This window comes from Plectropomus leopardus, chromosome 12 (assembly GCF_008729295.1).
Source record: "Plectropomus leopardus isolate mb chromosome 12, YSFRI_Pleo_2.0, whole genome shotgun sequence".
Taxonomy (NCBI): domain Eukaryota; kingdom Metazoa; phylum Chordata; class Actinopteri; order Perciformes; family Serranidae; genus Plectropomus; species Plectropomus leopardus.
In genome coordinates, this window is record NC_056474.1 from 28566203 (window position 1) to 28583195 (window position 16993).

At 39.8% G+C, this 16993-nt stretch overlaps 1 protein-coding gene across 1 annotated transcript in view; it reads right to left on the minus strand.

The window, feature by feature from the left end:
* The window catches only part of astn1 (astrotactin 1), a 502578-nt gene that overhangs the window by 242711 nt on the left and 242874 nt on the right, over nt 1-16993 (minus strand). Inside the window, 1 exon segment of the mRNA XM_042497522.1 lies at nt 12790-12917. Within this exon segment, the coding sequence (XP_042353456.1) occupies nt 12790-12917 (128 nt within the window).

Below are 16993 nucleotides of genomic sequence, written 5' to 3' on the forward strand. Positions count from 1 at the left end.
GTCACAAATTGAGAAAGAGAGAGAAAAAAGAAATGTCACTCAATGTAAACCGAAAGTAGTTAAAAAAAGATATCCACTGCTTTCTGTTTTTACTTACACAGTTTTGAAATGATCTTACAGCTCTGGTAATATTGTTTCTCAAGATTCATGTCAGGGAAATCTCATTAAAGATGTTTTAATATCAAGAAAAGGAGGGGAAGGTTGTTCTTTTTCTCCCCTTTTTTTAAATGAAGCATATTTTTTAAAGGAATAAAAAAGAAGTGGTTGTAAAAGCTGCAAAAACTGTTGAACTGAGTGAACTTATCCTCTGTGAAGCATTCAAAAGACAAACAACCAATAAGGCTTTTTCTCTGCTGCGTCGCAGTCATATCACCAGACAACTGACACAAAACTGACTAAAAACTTTTCACATTTAATAACTTTCATCTCACCAAAAACTCCCAAAAACACACCAGCTATTTTCCCCGATTCTGACACCAAATCAACCCCATGAGCCATGACTGTTGTCGCGCTTAAGAATCCGCTCCAGAGTGTGCTGAATAAATTATAGCCCCCGCATGTTTTTCAAAGTAAATACATGCTGAATAATTGCTGCGCTCCGGCACCCGCTTGCAACTCCACTCCCCTTAAAAAAAAAAAAAAGCAGCACCGTCCTCACCGACTCATCTGCCTCATCGTGTCTAATCCACATCTTGACTAGAGGGCTGTTGTTTGAGGATTTTGTCTCGGAGAAAGCCATTGGGGAGAAAGATGAGGGCCCCCAAAGGCATGACCTTCCCTCACTGCCACCAATTATATCAAGGCCTTATAAAATATAGATTATGTGCCATCTCAGTGCTGACATATCTAAAGGCTGGTAGCATGGGGAGTGTGCGGAGAGGCCGTGGGCAGAACCCGAGGGGAGGCCAGGTTGAATATGACAAGACAGGGGGAGTACAGTTACACAAAGGATGACCTTGATGAGGAAAACTTGGCCTGCTGCGGCTATGAAAAAGAGAAAGACCCACTTGTGAAGGATCGTGTGATCAATTCAAATCCAGTCAAGGCTCTAAATATTCAAATGCACTGATTGCAATGATATTCATTACCCTAAACTGCAATCCAGACCAATAACCATGTATTATTAATGGACAGGAGCCGAGTTTGGAACAATTGGCATTTAACTTTGCGTCTTAACCTTTCAGCATAAATGTCAAGTCAAATTCTAATAGAAAAAGTTTGAAGTTCATCCAACAGTGATTTCATACATTTCAGCTTAAGAGTGTTTCCAGGGGGCTTACACACACACACACACACACACACATATATATATATATATATTTATTCAAACCCTCAAAGGTGGTGTGAAAAGATATCAGGAATTAGATTTACAAACTTTCTTGGTAAGATTTCACATTTCATGGGGATGCATGATAGAAAATCATGAAAAAAAAAAAAAAAAAAAGCTTTGTAAGTCTCGCCTTCAATTCCCCACACAAACACGCACACACACAGATACACATACACACACACATACACACAGGAAGATACATACCAAACACTGTGAATCACAGGAATAAAAAGATGTGCCGGTGGCAAGATGCTCCTGTGATGTAATCAGCAGCAGTGCAAGAAGACAAATCTTGTCTGGAAGAAAAGAGCCTTACTTCAAGAAAGTGAATTTTGCCTGGTGGTTTTGTAATCAAGTAGGAGGTGCTGCTATCAACATGTAATCTTGTGCGGGGTGCTACATACTCTTTTGGGGAGTGTCGGGGTTAAAAAAAAAAGAGGCTATTACATGATGCTTACAAGATAGGATAAAGATTCAAAAAGGTGTACAGCTGATGTGGAATTGTAATTACTTGACTAGTCTCTGCAAAATTAATTACAAAGCCTGTCGGGATAACTGCTTTTGTTGGAGGATATATTAACCATTACATAACTGCAATAAGTGATAATATTGTCATTTTGAGACCAATTCATGCCACAGTTTGAATGGATGGATGGATGGATGGATGGATAGATAATATAATAACATAATGATTCAAGTATACCCTTTTAAAGAGCAATGGACTTTAAATTCTTAAGAATATTCAAACATTGGAATTATAATATGGAAAAAAATGCTACAAAAAGTAGTTAATGCCTGTTATAAAAACAAATACACTCAAACTTTGTGAGTAGCCCATAATTACTCAGTTTGAGAGTTAATAACAAAAACAAAATCATGTTATGCCTCCTGTGACAAATAGACAAGCTATGCAAAGCTCCGGGAACAATAAAGTGACCTCCAGAATCAGGTCGGTGTGCTGCAGTTGGCTTCTGAAGATAGACAGTGAAACTACAAATGAACAGCTACGACCTTTTTGTCTCATTGCCAGGGTTGTTAGTGTAACAACTGTAAGGACTATGCTGCCTTTACTCAAAGGGTGCAGCTGCAAACTACTGGTAAGCTACGCTGTGTGGTCTTGTAAGTGTTTTAGTTTTTCTTTGGACTTGTGCAAGGAGGTGGGGTTGGAGTAAAAAAATGGAGAATTGCTGAACCCAAGTAATGGTCTGGAAAATCCTGCCGGCATCAGAACAGCTTAAATGTTGGCAACATATAATGTAAAAAAACAAGCATTTAATCACAAGAGGCAATACTGGGGGGAGCAAAATGATATCCATATATAGCATCGTAAACCAATCATCAGACAAGAATTTTGCCGTTAGACAGTTCTGCAAACCCTAAAAATTCCAGCCTATATTGAAATTTTTGGTGTCTATCTGTGCAGAACGACTATAGCATGATAGAGTTTAGGGAAAAAGTTTTAGCAGAAAAAAAAGATTAAGGGACTACAATACTTGTTTATTTTAGAGAAAGATCATGGGTACAGGTAATGTAAAGGTAAACACAGACTGCCAGTTTGTAACGGGACACAATCTACAGTCTCCTGCATTTACGTCCAACTCGCCACCCTGACCTCCTCATCCCAGTTTTAATAATATAATATAAAGGGTACAAAGCTTTCTGCATTGCACATTGGCACTGGATATAAATCTTGTAAATGTAACTCATGAGATACCGGGCAGTTATGTCTGGGGCCGGATAAATGGCCCCAAGGCAAAAATAAGCTGTAGGCCTCTTTCTGAGCACCTCCACACACACATCCCCACATTTACCCAGAAACCACCAGAATTGGATTGATACCCTGCCACAGGTTTGCTGTGTCTGAGTAAGTTTGTGATTACACATATTTCTAATAATCTGCACCACACCAACATAATATCAACCTCAAAAATATTAACTACAGTGTGATAGAACCCATGTACAAGACAGGGTCTAAAGATTAGGTAAAAATGTAGTAGACAGCTTAGGACACTTAACATTTCAGTTCTATAATAATCTATTAATGTTCAATTTTCTAATCACATTTGGCACACAGAGTAATTGCCTAAAAGAGAACCTCTGACACTCAATTCCCCTTGGTACTGGTTTCACACCTCGAGCTACAAAACTTAACATAAAAAGTGCCCTCCCCAAATGTATAAACTTCCAAAAAAACATCCAGTGCAGCACTCTTCATATCTGTCTCTCTCTTTTTGAAACTTCTCCTCTGAGCACCTAAACTCTTGTGTCAGCTGTTTCTCCGAACCATAAGCAGAAATCCGCGGCTTTGATGAAAGACGACGGGGGATCGGCTGCAGAGCGGCGGTGACTGTCAGGGGCGACTATTTCACCTTTGGCGCTCCTCTGTTGTGCTACATCCGTCTGAACACACAGCCACGTGGGCGCACAGAAAACCATTCAAAGACGCAGAGGTTGATGTGTGTGTGTGTGTGTGCTGCGGACAGCAGAGGCAGAGTCATTATATGGCTGCTAGCGGAGGATGAGGATGAGGTCAAGCCCCCCCCGCTGCCCTTTTAACCTTCGCTGATGGATTCCCTCGTCCTGGCTCTGCCTACTCTCTGCCTGGAGACTGCACAGACAAACGCCTGTCACTCATTCGCTTGTAGATTTTTGGCTTTTCATCCTTAAATTTTCCATTGTTTCTCTTTCCATCTTTCTTCCCCTCTGTCTTTTTTTCCCCTTTTGTCTTTCGCTCCATTATCTCCCCAGCTCCATCTTAGGGGAGATCTGCTCAGCAGCCTTGAGCATACTTGCTCTCCAATTAAATCAAGATGTATTTGCCTTTCAAAAGCCTTCGTTTCCTCACTCTTTCTCCCATCGGAATAATTGATGGAGGTCTCTGGCCTCGTGATGAATGGCTTCCAAGCCCAGAGATGAATAGGAAGATGAATGATTTCACCCCTGTAAGGGCCGGAGAAGGCTGGAACAAGGAGTGCTGACATTGTGACAAATACACTGACCATAGCAGCCCAACCTGGCCCAATCAGCAAGGGACGGAGGGGTGGCATGCGCCCATCGCGGCTCAACAGACGCTCCTCTGGCCACCGCTGCTGCCGCCTCTGCACGTCTGTCTAACCCCACGGACAATTACCTGAGCCTCGCAATTAACTGTAGGCGCAGTGATAACGCCGACGGCCGTGCCAGCAGATGAGAGGAGGTGGCGGCAAGCCAGCAGGCAGGGCAGGAGAGCGCTGCGTTGGACGCCTGTGTGTGTGTGTGTGTGTGTGTGTGCTCGGTGGAAATGCGGCCAATTAGAACAGGTGCGGTAAGGTGAGAAGATGCCCCAGGTGACTCCATGTGGATGGCGCCACCGCTTTTACAGCCAAGATTTTGAGGCTGAGACAAGTTTTTGCTCCTGTCTTCACACGACTCGCTGTCACACAGCTGAGAGGGAGCAAATGTTTGGAGGAGTAAATCCAATGAGCGTATGACGGGCCATCTGTTTGAAAGGGCCAATGAGTGAGATTGTTACTGCCCTGTAGAACATAACGACTATAATATATCCACGCAGGGGGTGAAAGGATTCTTGATCAGTACCAATAACTCGATGATTATGTTGCCAGCTGGCTTTCAAAACTTTCTGAGCTTGAAGGTAAATTTGCTCCATCTGAGTTGAGTTGTATAGACTGAAATCTAAAAAAAAGAGCAGTTGTTATATTCTGGACTAAAGGAGAGACAAAGCTAGGAGCTAGGAGCAAAGTGAGCAAATTGGCCACCTCATAATCAAGTAATCTTTGTAAAACATGTGTTGGTCTTCTAAAACACAGCCCCTGATGAGTTATGCTTAAGTTATGCTATAATCATTTCTCTATTTTCTTTTTTAAATGTTCAAAAAAATTAAATCAAATCTAAAATCTATTCAAATCAAACTAAACTAGGTACAAATCTGCCCCAAAGTATTGAGTAATTTATGGTGTCAAAGTCTAAGCTTTTCAAATAGGGATCACTAAATACATCACAAATCATCCTTCAAACCTCTCAGAAGAAACTGCTGGAGAAATACTCAAGTTTGTAAGTGTGTACAAATTATTTATAGATGTTGGAAAAATAAGTCAAAATATAATTTCAATTCTTGATGCATCTTGTAACCTTGATACCCTTTTGTAGTGTCTGTATTTGCCTTGTTAATATTGTTAGGGGAAAAAATAATACTAAATGTGATGACTATAACTATTGGTTGACTAATACTGGTTGAAATTATTTTGAGTTATCAGATAAACAATGAGGACTAATAATGCCTAAAATGTGACTAAACAGCATTTTCCTCTTAAATCTGAAAAACAACTTCTGATCATATTGTCAAATTTCTTCCATTTGCCAAAAGCTATAGTTATTTTTGAGACTTACGGGAGAAAATAATGTGATTCAATTTTGGAAAATTCCTTTGTACCTGGGATTTAGTGACTTTAAATCCAATATTCCCTTTGCTGTGTATCACAATAGGCGGGTACACGTGAATCACACTGAATCAAATACAATCTATCAGTGCACGTGTGTCGGCTCTAACAGAGCTCTGACAACCAATCAACTCTTAAAAGCCTTTTTAAGGCAGAACAAAGCAAGTTTAAGGAACAAACGGGACACATTGTTGCTGTCGAAGTGGCTGATGCAGCCGTGTGATGTGGCAAAGGGAAGTGTTTTTATTAATCACGACAATGTGTCAAACACAGAAATATATGCGGCTGCAAAGATTCCCAGAGATAAAATAACTCAACACAGACTAAAGGACACTTAGCAGAACATGAAAGGTGTGTGGGGCTATTGTTCTTACCTGCATTATATTATAAGCTCTTTCTGTTATTCTGTTTACCCCCATGCATGAAAGTAAGTGCTCGGCCAAAATATGAACTCCACTATGTCACACATTTGTTATGCCTGAAGCATCGCGGAGTGCACTGAGTGAATGCTTGTCAGCTTTCATGAGGCATTTATAAGACACTTACATCATTTCTGACAAGGCGGTGGGACACTGTCAGCTTATTGAGAAACATCTTAATATAAAACAGCTCTCGGGTAGTGCCTTCTTTCCTCACGCCATCCAAAGGCGCATCCGTAACACTGGGTTACCGCGCTGTTGTCAGAAATCGGATCCATTAACATTTGCCTACAAAAGTTGTAGATGTATTGGATCTATAATCACGATGTATGCTGAAGCTGTTGCTGAGCTCTTGAAAAGTTATCACGCACAGACTATGGCATGATGAAAAAGTGTTGTGTGTTTGTTCAAGCAGAATTGCAGAGCTAGTCATGGACATTTAGTTTGAGCACCATCTTAAAAATGCCGGTTTGACAAAATAATTTTAGTGAACCTGATGCTTTAACATCTTTTGTGTCCTTATAAATACTGTTACGCTGAAGAATGTTCATATTAAACATTGCAAAAGTTTTGAAAAATCAGGTAAACATATGCAGAAGCAATCCTCGTTCTGAATAATCTGACTGTTTTATCTGCTCTCGTTACAGCAGTACGATTTGCCCCAGGCACGACACCGCAAGTTACATTACACAAGCCTACACTGCTACATGTAGTTCCATGCTAACGTCAGAGAAACATGGAATCTTGGTTGCGAATGTTAATACAAGAAATTTAAATTTCTGCTGCATCTAGCAGTCTGCCACAGTGGACAGTTTGTTCAGTTTTCAGTTTTCACTGAGGTTGTTTGTGCTTGGTCATGTGACGAACTGAATTATCTCTGTGAAAAATCAGTTTAGGAAGACCATGAGATGTGCTTAAAAGCTCCAGAAGAAGAAACTTGAGTGAATAATCTTTAGTCATGCATCATTCAGTCTAAGTTTTGCTTCTATGTTCACCACCATCATGGAAATAAAACCCCCGCAGCTTTTACACATGGGAGATCTCACATGTTGCTGTAAAATCAATGGATCAATTGAATTAATTTTTTGCTATTGTAGTGAAAATTAATGTTGAGGAAGAACAAACAAAATAAAAAGAATGTGTGTGGCAAAATGTTCAACTTCAAATGCAATATCACGCCGCAGGTAAATATGTCTCAGTTCTGCATTATTAATTGTCTCGACTTTATGAAGCTTTTGATGAATATCGCGGTGTTCTTGTTGTTTGTTTTTAATACATGTAGAGAGCTGAGGGGAAGTTAAAGCCTCAGTTTTTATTTACACAGCAGAGATAACAGAGTGAGGGTGGTTATGATTTATAATGGAGAAATAACTTTAATGTTTAATGCTTGCACCATTGGTCTGGACAAGTTAATGGTCTAAGGTGTATTTCTTTAAAATGTAAACTTAATGAACCCAGGGTAACGGGTCGGGGTTTAACCCTTTGAAACCTGGATCGACAACAGTTTTCTTGTGCTGCATTCAGGCACCTACATGCGGGAAAAGGCAATCAGACAGATTTTTGGGTTATATCTTGTTAAGCTGCTCACTGCCAATTTTTTCAGGTTTAATAGGATTAAACTTCAAATAGCAAGTGTTGTATTTTATCTTGAAATATGGACAGTGAGCTCTATGGACATGTTTCACACTGAAGACAGATCAGAGGTTGGTCCAGATGTAACGTCAGAACCTTGGCTCTCTACATGTACATGCTGGATTGTCACATCTTTCCACATGTCGTTCTCTTTGGACCACCGTGTTGTATTCTCAGTGCCCTTTCCAGCATCAGCCATCAGTTCCCTCCCAGCATCAGTTGGGAACAGAGTGAAAACTGCACCACTGTGCCCCAGAGTACACTGTGTGCTTCTGTGGTTCCCCGCTGGACGCTTTGAAATGATATCTCAATTCATGATATTACTCTTCAATAAAAGCCCACGGCTGCTGTGACAAAGGCCCCAACACAGATGTGAGAGAGGAGAAGTGCCACTGAGTCGGCCTCTGTTCTGGGCCGGGTGCACCGCGAGCCCAGGGGCGATGTAGGGGATAAAAAGGTTTGAGCTGTGCACAGAGAAAGCGGGGATGGAAGGGACAGGGGCTCAGGGACGTGACAGCAGAAGTTCCATTTAGATTAGATGGTTTTAATATCCTCTGAAAGTTCCAATAAAACGGCGGTTGGAAGCACGCCGCTCTGTCGTCATTTGATTGTCCATCACCTTGGACGTAACCTCAGATGATGTGGTTTTGAATCGCCGCCCTGACTGGCCTTGTATCTCCGCTGTTATATCAACAACAAGCGATAAACCCATCTTGCAATCTGCTGCTTTCCGCGCTGTAAGGCAATTCAGAGGCAGTTACGCAGGTGCCTGGAATAAGCTTAGCCAGCAGGCTGCCTGAATGAAGTATCTCCAGGAAATATGCTGAAATATAATTATTAATTCTACACTCTCTATTGTAGTGCTCTCTATCGCACTCCAAACATGAAGAAAAAAGGTTATTACTTATGCAGGCAGAGCAGGGGGAGGATATCCTCTCGATTATAGCCGCCCGCTCTTTATAAAAGTCCTGCATGTTCTACAACTTAAATGCCAGCACTGAGAAATAATAAGAGAAATATTATTTTTAGCTTCTGTCAAAGTGGAATGGTTCTTTTTCTTTATCCAACTAATCAATCACACACTTGTGTAGATGATTGCTCTGCATAATTTCAAACATTTAGAGCAAACTAAGCTAAACAAAGTGAGGTCAAACTCAGCAGATAATGAGGCGTCCAGATGGACCGATACACATCTTTGGCCTTCTGGAATCTCTTGATATATAGCGAGCCAAGATTTTTCTTCTTATTTTCTCTCTCTCTGTCTCCGTATTAATGGCAGCTCAAACATCGGTGCCATGTGCTGCACCGGTAATGAAGAGAACAGCGAGATGGCTTCTGATGCCACCAACTAATGAATCCCGACAGTGGTGGTACAGCCCACCCAGCACCCGCCCCCTTCTCACACACTTTCCAGTTGACAAAAAAAGAAAGGGTTTTGCTAATGTTCTACCTATTCTACCTTACGCATTCATTATTGAGTCGGATGGCGAGCTGAGGAGTGTGAGCTGCCAGTAAGTTGCACTAAGAGAGACAGTAGACAGAAAATTTTTGGGTTATAATTTGGTACTTGGGTGATTTTTGCAGATAATTTATTGTTAAGATAAAGTTATACAGTAACAAATATATGAAAGAAAACATATGTGATGATGAGGACGTGATGGGGGAGCTGATGGGGAGATGCTTAAAGGGGAACTATGAGCATTTTCTTACATTCATACATATTATTCCTATGGTATAAGAAAGTCCAAAAATATTCATAAACATGATCTTTTGAAGACAATCATTGATTATATTGATTTGATGCAAATTTTTGTTCTGTTATTAAATATATTTATGTTTACCCCAAAAAACATATATAGACCAGCTATTTATGAGACTACTGCACTCTCTTTTATTTTTCTGACAATTTCTCACTTCACATGGCCATCCTCTCTTTCCAACCTGTAGAGTGCGACACACCCACCGATGTCTTCATGGTTTGCACTCCAGGTCAAGGAAACCCTACTATTTTTTTGTTCCAGACGAGAACCAATTTTTCCACTTCTGAGCAAATTTATTCTTGGTCAAAAAGCTCTGAATGAATCAAAATTAGGTGCAGAAACCAGAACAGAACCAGTTCCATGCTAGAGAAAAAAAGGGGTATGAGAGCACCTAGGGGACTGTTCTGAGTAACTAATTTGGATATAAAAAAGAAAACAAATATTCTATGGGTCTACAAAATTAGACTCCCAATTTATTCTCAGCTGAGCAGCTCCGGACTTTATACCATATGACATACCAACTTTGTGACAGCTAACTTTTTCACCACAATTAGCTTATGTGTGCAGGTTTTTAAATGCCATTACAAAACCATTACATGTAGGCAATAAACTGCTTTCCCATTGCCAGGTGACGAGAGCTGTGTACACGCATCTGCAGCAGACAAGTACTCCTCTATGGTGTTTACCGGTATGTCATGTTTGATGTCAAGGACAGGCTGGAAAACAGGTTAGTAAACAGTAGAAAGCAGCATGGAGGCCAGTGGTTGGTATTTTGTGGCGGCCATTGTATCATTAAAGGGGCTGAAATTAGGGTGTCCTACAGGGTGCCATATTTCAATCGCTTTCAATCAAGGTCGGTCAAGGCTGGGGATATAATACCTCTGACTACTGCAGAGTCGTTTGTCCCTGTTGTGAAATCTAATTGTAACATTTCCCATCAAATACAAAAGCCAGACGTTAGGCATTGCTGCAGCGAGAGAGTGGCTTAACTTCTCTAGCTTCAGGTTTTGAGAGAGAGCAGCTTATGTTCACATATATAAATTATCTTTCCTTGGCCATGGATATAACATATGGGAATGCTTAATTTAGGTGATGTTCCCCTTTAATTACCAGCAGTCAACTTAATTTCTGACAATATGTTTTTGGATATCTGACAACACAGCACTATGCTGACGCAGTACAATAAAGTACACACTCTGCAATGTGGGTCAATAGTACAAGGCTACAAGTGAAAAATCTGAATGCAGTCCAAATCACAAGCATGGAATTTCTGCTCCCTTGTGTTTTATTATGCTTCACTTCTGACTCCCCTGGCAAGACAAACAACCAAACTTAAAGCCAGAAAAACAAAGAAACATGCAGAACTGTGCCAAATTTTATATTAATGTTGCCAAGAAACAAAGGATCCTGACTTGTAACATGACATGGTTGTACAAACTGGCCTTTCAGTGGATGTGTAAACATGAAATCATCCAACAAGAAAAAGCTTACAAACTGGTGATTACAGAACCAGTGTGTAGGATTTAGGAGGATATACTGGCAAATATAGAATCTAATAAAATAAGTATGTGTTATTTATTGTATAATCAGAATAAGAATCACTGTGTTTTTGTTACCCTAGAATGATCCAATTATATCTACATAGGGAGTGGGTCCTTGTTTATGGAGATCGCCATGTTGCACCGCCATGCTTCTACAGAAGCCCAAAACAGACAAACCAAACACTGGCAGATAAAGCAGTTTACCTCTTTGCTTAATCCAATTTTATTAGCAGTCCCTCCACACCAAGCAGCACTGGAACATTACTGATTTTAATGTAAAACTGCTTTATTATGCTTGCTTTACTATCCTAGATGCCACTAAATCCTGCTAAGTCTTTCACAAGGTTCCCTTTAAGTGTGGACACAATGCAACTATAGTAAAATCCTCACCGGTTTGAAGATTCCTTCATTAAAAATCAATAGCAACCCCTCCCAAATGTAACCATGCTAAAATACACTTTCAAAACAATGAGAGATAGAGACTAAGCCAAGACTACAGGCTGCAATTATCTAAATAGAATAATAAGCATGTACTGCAAGAGCAGATGTTGTAGATAAGAAAATGACATGTGGACGATTCCTTAATTCACAACATTTCTATTTAAATTGGTAAAAAACTCTGGGCAGTGTTATGTTAATTTTTCTTTCAAATGCATTTGCTGTTGCAAATTACTTGTATCTAAAAGGTAATTTCAAGGAGACAGGTTTGCAAATGGAGTGAGAACTCTAACACTGGCAGCAGCAGGGTGCTCCACCAATTATCAAGGAACCTTGACTAAAAAAAAAACAAACTTTTTCTCGGCTTAGATTAAAATGCAGCATCACATCATTACTTCTAGAGTAGTCATGTCTAAAGTCTGGTTTAGGAGCCAATTGTGGCCCTTGGAGCAATTTTTAAATGGCCCTCAACTTGACTTTCAAAATATACTGTGGGCCGCCACACAATATTGTTTAAACAAACATGATTAATTTACATTTTTTTCCCCTACTTCTCACGGTGACAAGACTATAAAACAGCTTGTAGACACACATCAAGTAGGAGCTAATGTGCTTTCATAAACAGACAGTGAAAAAGCAAACGAACAGTTACATGGTCACAGCAAAGACACGTAAAGTAGAAAGCAAGGGCCACTGCTTTAAAGAGCAGGAAAAGTTGGATATATAAAGATGAAACTGTTTGTCTTGTTTGTCTGTGATTTTTTATACATATTTGATGCAAGAAACAATCCCCAGGTATATTCACATTACATAACCTGACTCCCATTCAAAAAAGTTTGGACACCCCTGTTGTAGAGTATCTACTTAGATCAACAAACATAATAACACAAACATGCAAGACCTGTTGCAACAAGACCCTACCTGGTCCCAGTCCGAATTGGTTCCTGGGTCACAATGTTAACACAGTGGATCCATTAGGATATCTACTTTATACTGGGGCCCATATGATAAAGTTTGCAGCACTGGGTATGATAAATGACATCTTAAAAGTCAGAATGTTTAAGCAAACACCTTGGGCTACTCAAACAGCATTCCACATTGGTTATCAAACCCTGAGAAGTTGACTTTTTTTTTTTTTCTTTTTGAGTAATGAGGATTTCCGACAGGCTGGTGATGAAGTGCTATTGCACAGCTGCAAGCTAGCAGAGTGAACTATGAAATATGGTTTCATACCTGTGAGGTATTCTGGGTCGGGAATGGGGTCCGACAGCTCCTCGTGGCACTGCACCTCAGTTGGCACCGATGCCACTACCATGCCATCTGGGAGCTGCTGCTCGATGCCTCGGGCAAAGTTCTTCTGCCTTTTGTCAAGAGAGAGAAGAAGATGGGAGGTCCCATTTAAGCACTTCGTCATCCGATATAGGGAGAGGAGAGAAATGAGACACAAAGAGGCAAGTAGGATGGATGGGAAGAAAAGGGAACAATGATGACAGGGAGCTAAAAAGAAGGGAGAGAGGGGGGATAAAGGGCTACATTCACAGCATATCAAAGTCCTTTCAGTGTTAAATTCGAGGTTAATATATATATATATTTTTTTTCCAGAAGAACTCTGCTCTACTGACAATTTGAAGGCCACCTGCTGCACCAGCTCTAATGTGAAAAATCATGCTTTTGCATAACCAATTCATGGTACTCCTGTGACTTAGAATGTGGTTAGTTCTGTTTGTTCCAACCTCAGGCCAATTTACAAAACCCATGCATGCACCATTTCAGCAAATGTGCAGTGAGAATGTCTGTGCCTCAAGCATTCTTAAGCATACTTCAAAAAAAAAAAAAAGAAAAACATGAATAATAAAATACCATTTGTCCAGCTGTACGCCCATTTTACAGACCCTATAAACTATGATGCAAAATGTTTTTCAGCTAATGATGATTTGCATGTACATGTGATAAATTTACAATGCTATGGGTGGTATAAATAACAAGTCTTGCATAATGATTGCATGTCACCAACATGACACAGACAGTGGAAGATGCCTCTTTTTAGCCGTTCTTTTCATTGACAGGACTAAAGGCTTCTGGAGGAGGCAGCTGATGAAGGGTGCGGTTAGATCCATGGCCAGCTGTCGGAGCAGAGATCAGCTTCGTACATGTGCAACCAGTTTCACAATGGCTGATTTGTAAAAACAGCATTATTCTTTTGCACAAAGTGTTTAGAGCATGCTTTTCTTTCTTTGTTCTATGCATAGCAATTTAGTCACATGCCTGCAAAGTAGTTCATACATTTGAACCCTGGTTTCCACACCACCAAAAAACAAAACAGTGTTTGAAGCAGTGTTGCAGTCAAGAGAATCTAAACTGAGACTAAGACATGTGTATCAAGATTAAGCCAACACCAAGAACCAATAAGTGTATCAAGACTGAGACAAGACAAACAAACTTTAGGGTTTGGACCAAGAGATGACAAAGACAACGGTGTATTGAGATTGAAACAAGACCAAGAATTTGAAGGGTTGAGACCAAGATGTGGCCAAGAGCAGTGTGTATCAAGATTAAAACAAGAACTTGTGGTATTGAGGCCATGACATGACCAAGACCAGAGTTAATCCAATTTGAAACAAGTGTTGCCATGAATTTGTGGGGTTGAGACCATGACTTGATCGAGACCAGAGTGTATCGAGATTAAGCTAAGAAAAAACTTGTTAGGTTGAGATCATGACAAGACCAAGACCAAATGCAATCAATATTGAAATGAGACCAAGAACACACAACAAAGACTAGAGCTCATCAAGGTTAAAACAAGACCAAGAACTTGTGGGGTTGAAGCCAATACTTGACTTGAGACAAAAGTGTATCGAGTTTGGAGTATGACCATAACGTCTGGGGTTGAGACAATGACATAGCAGAGACCAGAGCATATCAAGGTTAAAGTAAGACAAAGAACTTGTGGGGCTGAAACCAAAATATGACAGAGACCAGAGTGTATTGAGGTTGAAACAAGACCAAAAATTTTTGGGTCGGAGACAATGACATGGCCAAGAGCAGAGCAATGATGATTTGTCTTCATCGGCCTCTTTATTTGCGTACTGTATATATGTGTGAATGTATAAGTGTACCATGGAAAATGTACTTCAACACTGCTGTGAAATAAGTAGAAAAATGTTATAAATTGTACAGTAGCACATTCCTGCTCTGAGACCCACTTTAAATTCAGTTTGTTTAATTATTTGAAGTTACGTGTTATTACAAGGTTTTACGAATCTGGATTTCTGCTCTGAAAGTCCCTTGATAGTCTAAAAATCCCATGAATCGTGGCAAGTTGTCTCCTACTGACAATATTTAAACCTCTTACTTAACATTGTACCATCATTTTAAAATATTTGTAGATGAAGAGGACATTGCATTTTTATACTGATGTACTCGCAGTTTGAATTTTACTCATTATGACTTTACAGGGACGTGTTTTCCCCAAACTAACAATTATTTCGGACAACCTTCATGAACGATAAAAGGTGAAGTAGTGAGATGGAAATGACTGGAAAGGATGAATGATGGCTAGAAGGACAGAGTAGATCAAATATGCATAAATAAGTGCACCTCTCATCAGCGGTAGATTGTTAAGCAATACTTTCTGGCACATCATTACGGGAAAATCAATACATAGCAACAGTTATGCAGGATCAATTATTGAGGAGACAAAGTCTGACATTATGCATGCTGTTTTTCATTATGTTGTTTGTTCTGCTGCAACGTGAATTATCTTAGGTCTGAGAGCTGATGTCCTCATTTGTCTGTCGCTGCGAGTGACTCGTGGTTGAACTCGCTCATTTCGTCCACTCCATCATTCTTTGTCTCAATGCCAGTTAGGTTCACAACAAGGTTCCATAACTGAATGGCTTCAATAAATCAGAAAGTCAAGTCATTCAGGTGTCTTGGGACCAAAGCGGATGAGGATATATCTTTACTTTACTCCTGTAAGGATCCACAGTCCTCTGATTATTTTGATTGCAGGCTCATCATCTTTAAATGTAATGAGCGACCTTGTACATTAGCAGCTGCATTAATTAAACAGCAAGGAATTATGTTTCATTAAATACTGTCACTTTTTTTCATGGCCACATTTGATATACCACAGCCTTTTAAAGTTGACAGCCACCAATAAGTTGGCAATCCATTGCCTGTTTACACATTAGCAAACATGGAGAAAGCTCTTTCAGCCCTGTTTTTGTCTCCACCTACCCCAAAGAAAGAAACAAAATCAAGCTCTTTATGGTAAATTAATTTCACTTGTCTAGTGCTTTTTTTGGTCTTCCGACCACTCAAAGAACTTTTACACTACATGTCACATTCACACACTAGTGGCCAAGGCTGCTGTACTAGGTGCCACCCACTACTCAGTGCCCAATCACATACTCTCACACATTGATGGCATAGCATTGGCAGAAATTTGGGGCTCAGTGTCATGCCTAAGGATACTTCCACATGTTGACCAGGGATCGACCCGTTGATCATCCAATTAGTGGACGACCCACTCTGAGCCACAGCCACCCCCTTTAGAAGTCACTGATGAAAGCAGTCAAAACACTCAAAATGTGAATCTTGCAGACCACAAAAAACAGCAAACCAAAGAAAATGCTAAAAAGCTCTTAAAGCAACTTAAGGAAAACTAGATTTAAGACTTTTTAAAGACTTTTTTAATGCCACTTAGAATTAAGTTTGAGATCAATGTACTAATAGGCAAAAATTGTATTCATCTCAAAGGTTATTAAAACATAAAACATGACTTTTATGACATGCCTTTTTTATTGAAAAAGTTAGACTGAAACATGGAAGATAATGTAAATATTATATCATCATAATTTTTTTTTTTCTCTATTTATTTTCTCTATTTCTCTATTTATCTCAATTTGCACACAACATTCCTCTGCTTGGATCCTCATTATGATGAGTTTAAGGAAAGGATTTTATTAAATTATTTAACAAACAAAAAAAGATGCTAGGAATTACTTTGAGATTGTATGATGCGATGTCAAAAAAAAACTACTTTTCATGTCTGAACAATTTTAAGACTTTTAAAACATTAATTTAAGTTAATATAATACTAAATAAGGCCTTATTTTTAGATTAATTAATTCAGTGCCTTTTAAGACTTTTTAAAAATCCGCAGGAACCCTGCATGATAATCACAATACAGGTCCCAGACAGATCTTTCTTCAACAGAAACTGATGCAGCTGGTTGCCAAGTGCCAACATATTGCAATAATCCACAGAAGACACCATTGCCTTAGTGTAGTGCTTAGCATACAACTGGCGGCTGATCATCTAAGTTTGCGCTATACAAGGTCAGATGCAAACCATCTCAATCCCCCACCGCTTCACAGCCTGCTTTCCTTCTGCTCTCCAAGTGGCCTCTATGTGACCTATACTGTTATGTAAT